The sequence below is a fragment of the Rutidosis leptorrhynchoides genome, chromosome 1 (genome assembly GCF_046630445.1).
Source record: "Rutidosis leptorrhynchoides isolate AG116_Rl617_1_P2 chromosome 1, CSIRO_AGI_Rlap_v1, whole genome shotgun sequence".
In the NCBI taxonomy this organism is placed as follows: Eukaryota; Viridiplantae; Streptophyta; class Magnoliopsida; order Asterales; family Asteraceae; genus Rutidosis; species Rutidosis leptorrhynchoides.
The window spans coordinates 700,539,279-700,554,904 of NC_092333.1; the positions used below are offsets into that span (position 1 = coordinate 700,539,279).

The 15,626-nt window shown below is 34.2% G+C and overlaps 3 protein-coding genes, 1 non-coding gene and 2 pseudogenes across 5 annotated transcripts; 2 read left to right on the top strand and 4 right to left on the bottom strand.

Moving 5' to 3' along the window:
• Positions 1–1,464: 1,464 nt before the first annotated feature.
• LOC139853358 (protein kri1-like) lies at positions 1,465–3,372 on the bottom strand (annotated as a pseudogene).
• A 1,391-nt stretch (positions 3,373–4,763) lies between these two features.
• LOC139896745 (xyloglucan endotransglucosylase/hydrolase 2-like) lies at positions 4,764–5,928 on the bottom strand (annotated as a pseudogene).
• A 1,259-nt stretch (positions 5,929–7,187) lies between these two features.
• Positions 7,188–8,267, top strand: LOC139896842 (xyloglucan endotransglucosylase/hydrolase 2-like). The gene is made up of 3 exons (XM_071879522.1): positions 7,188–7,472; positions 7,594–7,787; positions 7,871–8,267. The coding sequence occupies exons 1-3, from the start codon at positions 7,188–7,190 to the stop codon at positions 8,265–8,267; spliced, it is 876 nt and encodes a 291-aa protein (XP_071735623.1).
• Positions 8,268–8,603: 336 nt separating this feature from the next.
• Positions 8,604–8,816, bottom strand: LOC139887467 (small nucleolar RNA U3). Its single transcript, XR_011773299.1, has one exon. It is a non-coding gene; the product is annotated as a small nucleolar RNA U3 (small nucleolar RNA).
• Positions 8,817–10,036: 1,220 nt separating this feature from the next.
• LOC139896935 (xyloglucan endotransglucosylase/hydrolase 2-like) lies at positions 10,037–11,166 on the top strand. Its single transcript, XM_071879596.1, has 3 exons — positions 10,037–10,321; positions 10,418–10,611; positions 10,704–11,166. The coding sequence occupies exons 1-3, from the start codon at positions 10,037–10,039 to the stop codon at positions 11,098–11,100; spliced, it is 876 nt and encodes a 291-aa protein (XP_071735697.1). The 3' UTR covers positions 11,101–11,166.
• Positions 11,167–11,443: 277 nt separating this feature from the next.
• On the bottom strand, positions 11,444–13,458 carry LOC139896588 (uncharacterized). 2 transcript variants are annotated; one of them, XM_071879318.1, is made up of 6 exons: positions 12,984–13,458; positions 12,668–12,826; positions 12,411–12,579; positions 12,188–12,286; positions 12,015–12,097; positions 11,444–11,765 (listed from the first exon to the last, which is right to left on the bottom strand). In XM_071879318.1, the coding sequence occupies exons 1-6, from the start codon at positions 13,013–13,015 to the stop codon at positions 11,648–11,650; spliced, it is 660 nt and encodes a 219-aa protein (XP_071735419.1). In that variant the 5' UTR covers positions 13,016–13,458; the 3' UTR covers positions 11,444–11,647. The 2 variants fall into 2 exon arrangements, with proteins under 2 accessions (XP_071735419.1, XP_071735364.1); XM_071879263.1 differs by having other exon boundaries at positions 12,668–12,813; positions 12,984–13,456.
• Positions 13,459–15,626: the final 2,168 nt, after the last annotated feature.

The window sequence follows — 15,626 nt, forward strand, 5'->3', positions numbered from 1 at the left end:
AAAAGATCGGGTCACTACAAAAGGCTGCAGTCGGATCGAACCATAAGTGGAACAGCTGTTCTTTATCTCCTTTACCTTTGGAAAACACATTGGTGTGGATACTGATCTTTATAAAATCATCGTGTAACCAAATACGCCCAAAGAATCATGTAAGTGATCCATCAATGTCATTGAATATTTTAGCACGTTCAGCTCCGAAAGTGATATCCATATCGTTGGTAAAACTTCCTGCAGATGCTGCAACTATTAGACATGTGATTGCTAGAGCAACTGCACAAGCTTTGGAGTTTGAATGATAGCTTGGTCACATGATTCTATATTTTGTTTAACGAACCCACATTTCAAAGTTTTCACCCAAATTTTCTAGGTCTGGAAAGTTTTCATTTAAGTTGAGCATTACACATACAAGTAAATGTGACAAAGACCAAGAGTTATCTGAAATATATGTAAAAAAAAGAGGCCGAACTAATTGAGCGCAAAAACAAACAATCAAAATACAAACAAGCAAATAAATCTACAAAATTACAGGGGGTGCAAAATGACAAAGTACCATGAGTCAGACATAGTTATAACAAAATTTCATCTAGTAAAGAAATTATCCCAAAAAAATGATTGCCAGAATTGGTTAGACTTGGTAGCGATTCATGTGCCTTAGTACGCAAATACCTTTAAAATGAATCTTCTACGCCATCCCATTGCTCCCAAGATGTCTCAGTGCAAAACAAAAAGCTACAGAAATGCAAAAAGATAATCCAGTTATTCCAAAAAAAAATTAACTTATCACATTGACCACTCATTAAATAAAATAACAGAATTAGTAACAGATTTAATTCAACCCTACAATAGCTATAATCTGATGGAGTTGGATCATATGATGTCTTGAAAACTCAGATATACACCAACTATTAGCAGCTGTATATTTATATATAGCTACTAAATACTTCCCAACTAGTAATTCGTGGTCACTGTATTATACTGAATAGATTATTATCTTATTCATAACATTTCATAAGTAAAAATAAGTAAGTGTTCAACATTCATTAGTTGCTCAAAACCATTTTGACCCAAATCCACTTTACTAGATACCTTAACCAGTTAGACCCGCCCAAATTGCAACCTCTACTTAAAGCAAAGTTTTATTCTCTTAAGGGTTTGTAAGAAAAGGCCAAGAAACTGTGTACAGAATGTTGGGAGCAAGTGAACGACAAGGCAGTACTGAGATGCATATCAAATTAGACTGTAAGCAAATGAATAAAAAGTAAACAGATACTGCAATCAACTTCATCAACTACAATATTTAATAAAGACTGAATCTATAATGATAAACATACAATATGCACAGATACTATTTGCAACTACATAGATCTGTGCCTCTAACTTCACCCTAATAAACAGTTCACGAGAAAGCATGAACCATAAAGTAAAGTTAAATATCATTCAAAAGCACCTTATATGAAAATCTTTTTATGATTTGTCTTTCTTCTTGATTTTGGCTTTAGGCTGAAGTTTCTGATACGCAATAAGCCTTGAAGTTGACAGCTTCAATTCATTTAACCGAATCTTTCTTCTATGTTTCCTGGATAACGGTTTCGGATCTTCATCCAATTGTGGCTTTTCTTTTTCTACCTCAACAACATCATGTCTTACCCTCTTGCTCATGGCGCCATTGTGGGGTCCATCTGAAGATTCTCGTTTAAGAAGAGACTTAATCCTCTGTTTTTGTTCTTTTATCTTTTTACGAGGAACAACAAACTCGTCTTCTCTATATGTCGCCAATTTCTTCAAAGAAATTAACTGATTCAACTCCTTATCATCCACTACCAATATCTCCTTTGCTTTTAATCCATAATTATTTTTGTTAACAGGCCTGTACTTAAACCTAGTCTTCAAATCCCCACTACTACCTTCATAGTCCAACTTATAGTACTCCTCTAACACTTTTTCCCTTACCTCCTTTTCTAATTCAGAAGTTTTTCGTTTCCTCTTTTTGCCTTTTTGTAATACTGTTTCTTCTTTGTCTTGTGTTTGTTCTTCATAACCACCATTATTAACCTTGCTTTTCAACAATCTTTTTCTAGTACCTAAAAACCCATCATAAGAACCAAATTCATTCTCCCAACCCTTAGGCAAACCAAGCATATCATCTTCCTCATCAAAATTAGGTTTTTTTTAATTCACCATCTTCATCTTCACTACCAAACTCAGGGTCAACATCTTCTGCTTCATAAAACTTATCATTGAACGCCTTCTTCATCTTTCTATCATACTCTTCCAGATCAAATTCCTCCTCAAGATCACATTCATCCAACAAACAATCCGCATCTTCACCGATCCCAGCAGTTTCCCTAATCTTCCTAATCTTGTCATTAATCTCTTTCTTCTTCAAGTTTTTCAAACGCTTCAATTCTTCTTTCCTCTCAATCTCAGCCCGTGCCATTCTCTCCTCTTTATTCTTCCTCTGTAATCTCATAGCATTATCCTTCTTCCTCACTGAATCATTCACTTTTCGTGAATACCCCATTACTCTATCGCCTGCATTTTCCTCGTACCTAAAATTATAACTTGTCTCAAAATCCTCTTGTTTATCTAACTCCTCTTCATCCTCTGAAAAATCTATTCCATCATCAACATCCAATACTTGACGATTACTTTTATCTTTCTCCAACCACATCTTTTTCCTAAAATATTCCTTTAAAAACTTTTCATCTTCATCCAACAACTTCTCATCCTCCTTAAAATATTCATCCAACTTCTTTACATATTCACTGTCATGATCTTCATCGTCATCATCACCCTTGTTAACCTCCTCCTTCACTTTTATTATATCCCCTTCAACATCTTCATCACCAACAGCATCCAAAAACTCCTTCCTTAATACCTCTTGTTCCTCAAAGTAACTTTTCTTATTATTATTCTTATTATTATTTTCATCTTCAAACTTAGGTCCTTCTTCTTCAAGTAAATGTTTTGCAGTCACATCTTTCAAATACATAGGATTCTTTTTCTTCTCCTTAACACTAATCTCATCACTAGCCTCATTATCATAATCATAATCATCATTATCAGAATCAAATAACTTAGCATCAGTATTCTTCTTAAGTGAAGGATCCTGATTTCTTACTTTAATTAAAGCATCAAAAAACTTCAAATCCTGCTTACTTGAAAAATTAACAATATCTTCATCATCTTCAGATGATTCTTCATCTGAATCAATTACGCCTTTCTTTTTTAGCTCCTCGAGCCGCTGTAAATCTTCGCATTTTTTATTGTGTTCGTACCGTCAAGCGAATTCTTCGTTAATTTCGATTTCAATAAGTCGCCGGAACCATCGTCTGAATGGGATTCGCCGCCATCGAATAGCTTCATTACCATAGTTCAGTAACTGAACTGAGAGTTAGGGTTAGGGTTTATGGCAGGTAAATTCATTCAGTGGTAGAATAAACATTACGAAAGGTAGGTCTTAAACTCTTAATAGGAGTAGTAGTGTAAGTGGCATTGTAGGCCCCTCGTCTTTTGATTATCATGAAAGATCAAAATAGTTTTGCAAGTTATACTTTGTATCCCATTATCTTTCTTTTCTTTGGTAATTTTCTAAACAAATTACTTTTAAAAGTTTTTAAGGTGACAAAAAGTTCATTTTCAACTAAACGTATGGAGATCTTTTGCGAAAAACTGGAGTTATACTATCTTTGATTATTTATGACTGTATTTGAAGAGGGAAGTCCATATAGAAATAGTTTGATCATTAGTTTCTGGTGATGACTAAAACTCATCGATTAGGAACTTATATGATACTAGTGAAATGACCCGTGAAAACATGGGTTTGTTTAAACAAAATAGTTTAATGATAGGTTTTAGATATTAAGTGAATATAAATGTTAAAGTCATTTAGTTTATTGCCCCGTGGAACCACGGATTCCGACTAAGAAACTTGTCGTTGATTTTAAAAACATAAAGTTCGCTCAAAGTTGAATATTTATATTTATATTTTTAATAATAATTATTTTTCTTGTCATTCTTTTTATTTTTTTTCTATAAAAAATAAAAAAATTAAAACTAATGAAAAAGACTTCGAATCGAATCATTAAATATATCAAAATCTATTAGTAATAATGAGGATTTTGAATAGATTGTATAGAACTTTATCTAAAAACATGAAGCAACTCTATCTAAGAACTTTCAATTGAGATCTCAACTAGGTTTCACAAATAGTAGTTTTTGTATTAATCTATAGTCGGTTTTTGTATAAATATGATGTAAGAAAAGTTTTTATAAGATCGAAAAGATCCGTTAAGCGCCTCGTGGCTATGTCTTAATAGATCCGAAATCATAATTGCTCTAGTGCACCCCTACTCCAAAGGCTTGGTATAGCAAAATTGAAGAATATTTTCATGGATATGGCATGAGCATACACACTATTCTACAAACACTTGTCTGAAGGAGGGTTTATATCTGAATTTATATCAAACATGCACAACCACTGAATTGGTATGTCATATCTAAAATGTACTCTAGCTTCTTCAGATACTATTAACACATCACAAAATCTTGCGAGTGTTGCCCGTTGTTAATTATCCAAATTCCGTCGATCATTAAAACCAATGGACATGTTTATAACCTTTTTTCACACGAACAAACACATATCAATCAAGGATCTGCAATATTTACTAGTAAGAATTTCATCTAAAAGTTTCAAGTAAGCTTCATGCACAAGTAGTCAACCACAAAAGCTAATACTGAAATAAGTAGTGTGTTTATTTATTCATAATCTCAATTAGAGACAAGTACAATGAATTAATGAATAAAGAATTTTCATGATCAGAAATCATCTACAATGTAATAATGAAATAAGACAATATACATCCCAAACGGGCTTAGAGGAATCTGGAGCGCTTGCATTCAGCAGAAACACCATTTGGAAATCGTTTGTGGTCGTTGCAGTAGTTGTATATCATGTGCTTGTTTTGCACCCATCGAATCCTGTTTCGCCCTGCTGTATCAATTTCTTGTGTTTTCCATTCCTGGTTTTCATATTCAGAACTTGTAGACTTTGAATCAGTACCAACTTTGTTGGCATTGGCATTAAATTTCCTGTAATAAGCAGTGAAAGGTCCTTTTGTCCAGTCAGTCTTGACACGACCACCTTGTGTGGCCCAGTCATCTGCGTTCCACAAACTTGCGTAGACCCTCATGGGTTGGCTTGTTGGAAATGGTACTCCAGCAGCTTCATGATTATTGAACACCCTTATTGGTATGTTATCTATCAAGAAACTGGAGCAATACATATACAGCTAAGATCAGTACTAAACGAAAAAGGCTGATTATAAAATGAAAACCTTACATTTTCTTTGGGCGTTCCATACGATGGTATAAGTGTGGAAGGCTGCAGTCGGATCGAACCATAAGTGGAATTGTTGTTCTTTATCTCCTTTACCTTTTGAAAACACATTGGTGTGGATTGTGTAGGGGTTACCTGATGAGTTACCCAAGAACTCAAAGTCTATCTCATCATGTGCCGCGCCTTGTGATGACAACTAATTAATATCATTAATGACAGTGTTAATTAGACTCGGTAAACATTAATTAATAAAACAAGTGAAGATAAAGTTGAAATTGACTATGACTAGTTAGATTGAGAGTACTCACATAGAATGTGGTGACAGTGCCAGCAGAGTTATCAGGTACTAGTTTCAGTTGCATGTCAAACCGTCCAAAGAGATATTCGTGCTTGGACTGGAAGCCAGAACCGGAGTATTGATCGAGTGAAAGTGAAAGATCCTGACCGGCGTTAAATATTTTAGCACGTTCACCTCCAAAAGTGATGTCCGTATCGTCGATAAAACTTCCTGCAGATGCTGCAACTATTAGACATGTGATTGTTAGAGCAACTGCACAAGCTTTGGAGTTTGAAGAATAGCTTGAATGCATCATTTTTAATTGTTTAAAAATTGTAGAAGATGGATGGATTATGAGAGAAGAGATGTTATGAGTTATGATTTGTAGGATTGGAAAGTTGGCTGATTTATATAGGGGTGTGGTTGCATATTTGCATTAACAAATTTGGAAGAGGAAACATCGTGGTTGTTAGAGAAATAGTAATGAAGTCCAAGTGGGACAGGGGCGAACCAACTAAAAAATGAATACAATACAAATATAGCATATTACTACGCTATATTAGCATGTATGTATTTACGCGTGACAACTATTATTATTCTTTTTAGACATGGAAACTAGCTGCTTTATTTAAATTTAATTTTATATATGTAGGGTGCCAGAATCAAATTTCCTCGGCATAATTTGCATTTTAAATAAATAAAAAAAGGATAAGATGATATTTCTAGTTTTCTGATTTCTACCATCTAATTAGAATGTTGTATCTTATGTATGATCTTTATTCAGTTTATGTTTTTGACATGATTCTAATTGTTCATTTTCAAACATTAATTGAAGCCTAATTCCGTGTCAAACATTTTACGTGTCAAACATTTTAGGTTTATGAGATTTCATGAATCAAAGGGCAACTGCTAGCTAGTCTCTTTTTTATATATTTACCAATGATTGGTTGCTAAGAGGCTTATGTATATAATAAACGCATGAGGTGTGGTTATTTCGTTATTGTCTCCGACATCGACCTCTTCAAATTGTGAATTTCTTTTTTATTTTATAAAAGTATCATAACACTAACTAATACGACTTATATTATCGTCAGGTATTCCCTAAATATGTCATCTATCTAATTCTAATCTAAGCATCAAATAGAGGCTAATAATAAACAAGGCATTTGAACAAAAAATAAAATACATAAATAAATCCAAGTGGTTGATAGTTACCAATAATGTATGATAACATACAAAAAAAAAAAAAAAAAAAAAAAAAAATTTGAAAAATGAAAGTGACTAGCTACGTGAATAGAAGCGACGTTTAGGAAACAAAAAACAACAATAATTATTCATATATTTTTGTATATGCAGAATAAAAGATGAGTTGGCACGCGTTTATTGATGCATTTTCAATCATTTCATGATTTAATCAATTTATTCTGCACAAAACAGGATGTTTCCTCTTGCATTTTGTCAATGCAACCACACCTATATAAATTAGCCAACTATCCACTCCTACAGATCATAAACCATCACATCTCTTCAATCTTCCATCTTCTATCTTCAACAATTTTAAAAAATTTAAAAATGGGATATTCAACTAATTATTTAAGCTCTAAAATTTGTGCAGTTGCTCTAGCAATCACATGTCTAATAGTTGCAGCATCTGCAGGAAGTTTTATCGATGATATGGACATCACTTTTGGAGGCGAACGTGCTAAAATATTCAATGGCGGTCAAGATCTTTCACTTTCACTCGATCAATACTCCGGTTCCGGTTTCCAGTCCAAGCACGAATATCTGTTTGGACGGTTCGACATGCAACTGAAACTCGTACCTGACAACTCTGCTGGCACTGTCACCACATTCTATGTGAGTTCTCACTTCTCAATAATCTCAGTCATAGTTAATTTCAACTTTATCATCACTTGTTTTAAAAATTAATGTCTACCAAGTCTGATTAACATTGTAATTAATGACATTGATCAATCAGTTGTCATCACAAGGTGCGGGACACGATGAGATCGACTTTGAGTTCTTGGGAAACTCATCAGGGAGCCCCTACACAATCCACACCAATGTGTTTTCAAAAGGGAAAGGAGATAAAGAACAGCAGTTCCATTTATGGTTCGATCCGACTGCAGCCTTCCATACTTGCACTATCGTATGGAACGCCCAAAGAATCATGTACGTAACTAACGATTCGATTCTCGTTTTCCTATTAGCCTTTTAGTTTAGTACTGATCTTAACTATATATGTATTGATGCAGTTTCTTAATAGACAACATACCAGTAAGAGTGTTCAATAACCATGAGGCTGCTGGGGTACCATTTCCCACGAGTCAGCCCATGAGGGTCTACGCCAGCCTGTGGAACGCGGATGACTGGGCCACACAAGGTGGTCGTGTCAAGACTGATTGGACTAAAGCACCTTTCACTGCTTACTACAGAAAATTTAATGCCAATGCCAACAAAGTCGGTGCTAATTCGAAGTCTACAAGTTCTGAATATGAAAACCAGGAATGGAAAACACAAGGGATTGATGCAGCAGGGCGAAACAGGATTCGTTGGGTGCAAAACAAGCACATGATTTACAACTACTGCAACGACCACAAACGGTTTCCCAATGGTGTTTCTGCTGAATGCAAGCGCTCCAGATTCCTATAAGCCTGTTTGGGATGTATATTGGCTTATTTCATTATTACATTGTAAATGATTTTTGATTTATAAAAAAATTCTTTATTCTTGAATTCATTGTACTTGGCACAAATTGAGATTATGAATAAATATATACATTACTTCTGCTAGTTAAACGTTACGCCTGGTTGAAGTTTGTGCATGTATTTTTTATATGTGGGTGTAACGCTTATAATTTAGTTTCAATGTTCAAAAGGGGCTCAATTGAAATTATAATTAGCTGATACTGTTTGACTATAGCTAGCAGCAAAAGACACAAATTAACTCCAATTTAAGGTTTTATAGCTAGCAGCAAAAAGAAGAGATTGTTTGTCAGACAACCATTTAGCCATGCCAGGAACCATAACATGGTCTGGCAACGATCCTCTACTGAGCCATGGTCAAGACCATAAGACTGTGTCAATCACGATCTGGCTAAATGGTCATGTTTCATCAACCAAACATGGGTTTCTATCTTCTCAAGTATCGAGAATACAGAAGTACGAACCTATAGAACAGATCCTGTTCAAGTAAGGTCGTGATTGTTGCTTTCTCCAGGCTCCTTAAATAAACCATTTTATTTTAACTTACATGCGATGTGGGATGAAACAGTGTCTTGGGCTTACTATATTCTTTTGTAACTTCTGCACATACTAAACTATGACAGTGTTATTCAGTTAAAACTGTTAAATCAACAAACATATGTTAAAAAACAAGTAAATAACATAGATATTTTCAAAAGAAATTTTCTTATAAAACCCATAATTGGTCAAGGGAAAAAATCATTTGAATTCACTGTAAGATTGAAGGCTGTAAATTTGTTTTTTCTTTAGCTTGAGGAAAGTTTTATATGTTGGAAGGTGATTAGAGATATTAATTCCTAAAATTAAATCTTTAAAACATTATTGAGATTATAAAAAGAGCTTACAGTGAAACCCAAACCATGGTCAAAAAGTGCTTTTCACGCTAGTGTCTGTATTTGCAGGTCAGTTGTTGTCTATACAGAAAATTGATTAAGAAACGTTTGGACCTGATGCATTCCTAATGATACGTCAAGTTGGTTGCTGACTCTTAAAGTGATTTAGAAGAATTTACTAAGCGAAACACCGATAGCATAACATACCAAATAGGAAGCAGTGTAGTAATCTTGTAACATATATTTTGTCCGTGTTATTATCTACGAGTTTAAGGAAGGGAATGGCAAGTGCAATAGTCCAATCGATATACACGACTAAAAAAGGTCTATATGATAGTGATACTTATTTAGGACATCTTTCAATGGCCTCTGCAGCTTTAAAATGTGAATGTTTAATAACTGATTAAATGTAAGTATATGTAATACATAACATATAATAAACAAAACCTGGTACACTAAATAAAAGCAGAGTTATTGATAGTTAAAAAAATGGTTCGATAACATGCAAAAGAAGTTTTCATTGATTGATTATAATAAATATTCTCATATAATTGATTGAAACCGGTGCCATATAAACAAATGCAATTATTGTTTCTACATTCACAACAAGAATATGCATTATATTATGTATTGTATTATACTTACTATATGAGTTGTCACGCGTTGGTTGACATCATTTTAATCATTTTTTTGATGAATCACAAAACCAGGATGTTTCCTCTAGCAAAAATCTAATGCAGCCACACCTATATAAATACCTTCAAACCTCAAATATAAACCATAAACTCAAATATTACACATCTCTCTCCATTTCCACCTTTTTCAGGAAAAAAAATAAAAAATAATGGGACATTATTCAAGCTATTCAAACTCTAAAGATAGTGTAGTTGCTCTAGCAATTGCATGTCTAATTGTAGCAGCATCTGCAGGAAGTTTTATAGACGATATGGACATCACTTTTGGAGGGGAACGTGCTAAAATACTCAATGGCGGTCAGGATCTGACACTTTCACTCGATCAATACTCTGGATCCGGTTTCCAGTCTAAACACGAGTACCTTTTTGGAAGGTTCGACATGCAACTTAAACTAGTACCCGACAACTCTGCTGGCTCCGTCACCACATTCTACGTGAGTATTCAATCATAACAATTATTTCAACTTTTTTACTTGTTTTATTGAAATTAATGTTTACCTATCAAGTCTAACTTTTTTATTTGACATCAGTTATCATCACAAGGCGCGGGACATGATGAAATAGACTTTGAATTCTTAGGCAACTCATCGGGGAACCCTTATACAATCCACACCAATGTGTTTTCAAAAGGGAAAGGAGATAAAGAACAGCAGTTCCATTTATGGTTTGACCCAACTGCAGCCTTTCATACTTACACCATCGTATGGAACGCCCAAAGAATCATGTAAGCAACATACATATTTGGTTCTTGTTACTAAAACGGTCTTTTTTTATATAAAACTGCATGTGCTAATATTGAAATTTTTATTGATGCAGTTTCTTGATAGACAACATACCAGTAAGGGTGTTCAATAACCATGAGGCTGCTGGTGTACCATTTCCCACGAGCCAACCCATGAGGGTCTACGCCAGCCTATGGAACGCGGACGACTGGGCTACTCAAGGTGGTCGTGTCAAGACTGACTGGACAAAAGCACCTTTCACTGCTTACTACAGAAAGTTTAATGCCAATGCCAACAAAGCTGGTACTAATTCAGTGTCCACAAGTTCTGAATATGAAAACCAGGAATGGAAAACACAAGAAATTGATGCAGCAGGGCGTAACAGGATCCGATGGGTGCAAAACAAGCACATGATTTACAACTACTGCAATGACCACAAAAGGTTTCCCAATGGTGTTTCTGCTGAATGCAAGCGCTCCAGATTCCTCTGATCCTACGACGGATGTTAATTTGCTTATGCTTTGTTTAAAATTGTTTATTCTTTAATTCATTGTACTATGCACAAATTGAAACCATGAATAAATATATATATATACACCTTTGGAAAGTTGCTTAAAGTACACCATTCTTATTATGTATGCCTTCAATGATATGATAGGATCTTTGTACAAAAAGTACCTGATAATAAATGGTTTTGTTTACAAAAAGTACCTGATAATAAATGGTTTTGTTTAAATGTCTTCATTTTTCTTACATATGTATTTGATCACATTCTAAAAGCTTTCGATAACTAAATGCTCTGTGTCAGTTTGGCCGTTTATACGGAAAGAAAAAAAAAAAAAAAAAAAAGGAGAATCACATAACTGAAACCCATCCTCAGTTTGATGAGAAAAATATAACATACATGTTGTGGATATTTTTGGCACAAGACTAAGTGGAATTAAAAAAGCTACATTTATGATCACTGTTCCTAGTGAGTTTGATCTTTTTGCTTTTGTTCCAGTGTAAGCAATCGCACAGAACATTCAAACTTAGGCATCACTCTTCTTTTGGTGCAACAGGGACTGATGACAACGATGGCCTCAGAAGAAGGTATAAAGCAGGACCCAGAAATGGAACCACCGATAAAGGAACAAGCCAAAATCCCTTATCGCTCCTGCAAATCCAAACCGTATAATAACATAATGATTCAGAATCAAAATCTGATACTTAGTCGTAACATAAAAGGCAGGGGATAGTTCTCGTATCTTCCTCCAATTGGGTTAATTTTGTTGCAACAAGTATTAAACCAATAATATGACCCCCTAAATGATTACTGCAAATACTAAAACTGATTACGGAAACAAGTCGCAACAATCAATTCCCTAACACAAATCCAAACATACACATAAGGATAGTGTCTCACCATTTTCGAGCAGTCATGTCGTTGTAAACCCAAAAAGGAGCAAAAGTAGACAGTAGTGCAAAGTCAATGCTAGTTGCATGTATCTGCAAGCATGAACGAAGGTCTTAATGGCCTATGATTTGTAGCTAATGTTTCACGACAGAATTTAACCAAAGCCAAGCCAGAAGACATACAAGTCTACTCCCTCCAAAATACTGTAGATACTCCTTCCAATTATCTCCAGTGGCTAAACCCGCATTCACGATTAGACCTAATCCTACAGCAAATACCACCTGGTAAAACAACGAATAATCATCACATATATAATACTCGTAAATCAAATGATCATAAGCCTCGTATGCATTTTTACTTTTGACTAACTGCAGAATATGTAAGACAACTTTTCATTAGTCTTACCCCAGCGGTCAATTTTGACTCGAGAAAGTTCAGAGGCCATCTTGTTAGCTCCGACTTTTCAACGGCTGGCGGGGGTGGTCTCCAAAGTACAAAATACGGTATAAGCACATAAGCACCTAAAAAGAAGGAAAGTATGGCAAATGGGTACACAGGAACATTCCCTTTTGAGCTGCAAAATTATACAAATTCAAATTAAATTATAAAGTTACAAAATTTTCAACACAAATAAATGCACCTAGGGGTTGGTTGATGGTTACCTTCTGCCAGATGGAATCAACAACATAGAATACACTAAAGGCCATAATCCCATTATGTTCCATAGAGAAACAATCACTTGATTCAATTGAAATCCATCATCACCGATCAAAAAACTAAGCTTTTTCACTAGATACATATCAGTTGACTGCAAAATTGTACTGTTAAAATTACTTCAATTTCAACTTCTAATTTCACAATTACAGTAAAACTGCAATACACACATAAAGTAGAAGCATTGCACAAAATCATACTCCAATATATTGCATAATAAAAATATATAATTAAAAAAGATTGCACAGATAAAAAATTAATTACCGGAGTTTGGTTGGGAGCAAGAAGGAAAACATAATACATAAGTCCACCCCATAACAAAAATATCAAGAATGATGTCCCTCGGCCACCACCGCCGCCAGCAATCTCACCGCTACTTTTCATGGAATCTTTTTGTTCTAAATCAGGGTCTTGTGTTTTCTGAGTGTCCAGTGAATTATGACAGATTTGAAGGTGAACCCTTTTTGTAAATTTTGGGAATTTAATTATATGGCAGTTGAAATTGGAAGAAAGATGGGAGGTTGAGGGATTTAAATATGTGTGTTTGAGTTTAGGGTTTTGGGAACAGAGGGAAGGGAAGTTGCAGGAAATGGGGGTGGTGTGGGATAACATGGTACAAGTGTGAAGCAGATGGTACAAGGGGGGATATAGATACAAAAGAGTGTGCAGGCAGAGTGATTCCGATTAGGTGTGATTTTTGAGGTTGACGATGGTTCCGTTGCTTCCAAATGCTCCACGTCATTGTTGCTGCCGTCTCTAACAATTTTTAGAATATTAAATTTTTCTTTAATTGGTTTTTAACCTTTCTTTATAGTTGAAAAACAAAGTTTAAAGAAATTTGTTTTACATACAAGCTTTTTAGGAGGTTATGAGAGCTTAAAGTTATTTTTTTCATAAGCTTTAACTTCTAGCCTTGTTTGGCAGATTAATGTTTCAGAGTTTATGAGAAAAATTAGCTCTGAAATAATAAGCTAGTTGAAGTAGCTTATGAAAATATATTAGAAAGTTTATGGAAGTAAATTTACATTATTAACTCCTAAATCATTATTTATCATTTATTTTTTGTCCTTGTATGTCATTTTACATACATAAGCTCCAGCTACTCTATCAAACACTTATAAAACATAAGTTCCAGAATCTAACTTAAAAAATAAGCTCTAACTTTTAGCTCCAGCTACAAGCTAGTTTCATCCAGACACACTCAAACATAATTTTTAAAAGACTTAATCATCTTATTTTTTCTTTACTCATATAATCATAAACGTACTCACCGAGTGAAAGAACTGCAAATTCGTGAGATTTTTAAAAATTAAAGTATAAATAACATATAATGAAATAGTAATGTTATTCAAATGTAACATTGTTAGAACAAAAAATCCGAATCGAAATAAAATATCTACTGAAAATAAATAAATATTTTATAGGTATATATTCTCATTGGTGATTAAACGACTTCAATCTATGTAAGTAGTTGTGCACAATGAGTAATGTCATTGATGTTTGTCTTATAATGAGAATGTCTTTGATTTTTTTCAAAGTAGAAATACGTAATGCATCAACCTGTCAAAAATACTAAAGTTTAATAAAAGTTAAACAGTGAGTATTGTTCAAATGATATTAAAATGTATTTAAAATGTTTTTTAATGTTTAAAATTTTAAGCTAAAATAGCCAAATCGGCCATTTTCATGTAGATCGACAGATTTGTCTGCCTCCCATAATCAGAAGTTTTTTAGGCTTACCATGATCGCAGTTAATTACAACGGTGATGGCCCCGTCAAGTACCCTTAACGTGAAAGGACCCGTTCATATGCATTATAAACGATTCACAATAGTTGATTACATCGCGAGGTATTTGACCTCTATATGATACGTTTTACAAACATTGCATTCGTTTTTAAAAGACAAACTTTCTTTACATCTAAAATTGACGGCATGCATACCATTTCATATTACATCCAACTATAATTGACTTAATATTAATCTTGATGAACTCAACGACTCGAATGCAACGTCTTTCAAAGTATGTCATGAATGACTCCAAGTAATATCCTTAAAATGAGCTAATGCACAGCGGAAGATTTCTTTAATACCTGAGAATAAACATGCTTTAAAGTGTCAACCAAAAGGTTTGTGAGTTCATTAGTTTATCATAATCAACCATTTCCGTAATAGTAATAGACCACAAGATTTCATATACATAAACGTTTTAATAAAAATATTCTAAGTGGTTGAGCACTTGGTAACCATACTTAACATTTAATCAACGTCGCATATTCCCTTTATTATGAAATCTCACTACACTGTACCAAGTGTAGTCACTGAAACGAAGTACTGTGCAACCGTTGAATACTGGTCGTCCAGTCCGGTTGGGGTTGTCAGGCCCGATAGATCTATCAACAGGATTCGCGTTTACAATACCGCATGTAAATGGTAGTTACCAAGCTATTAGGGAAAAACATGCAAAGTGGTACAACTCAACGTAGAATATGTTTTTAGTACTTGTGTCCATTTCGTAAAACAGTTATAAAACAGTGCATGTATTCTCAGCCCAAAAATATATATAAAAAGGGAGTAATGAAACTCACAATACTGTATTTCGTAGCAATTATATATATGACGGCACTGAACAAGTGCAGGGTTTGTCTCGGATTCACGAACGTATCAATATTGTGATTCAATATTGCAGGAAAGTACGTAGACACAACGAAAATGATAAACGTTAGGTTGACCTCACGAGCAATACCCTCGATCAATACCCATAACCTCCATAGCTATAACCCATAATTTCCTTAGCTCTATCCCGTTTGAAAACTTATTTTGAAATCGGCTGAGTATAACTCAGTCGTAGTATTTTATGTATACTAATAATATCTTGAAATAATACAAAAAAAAAAAAAAATATATAT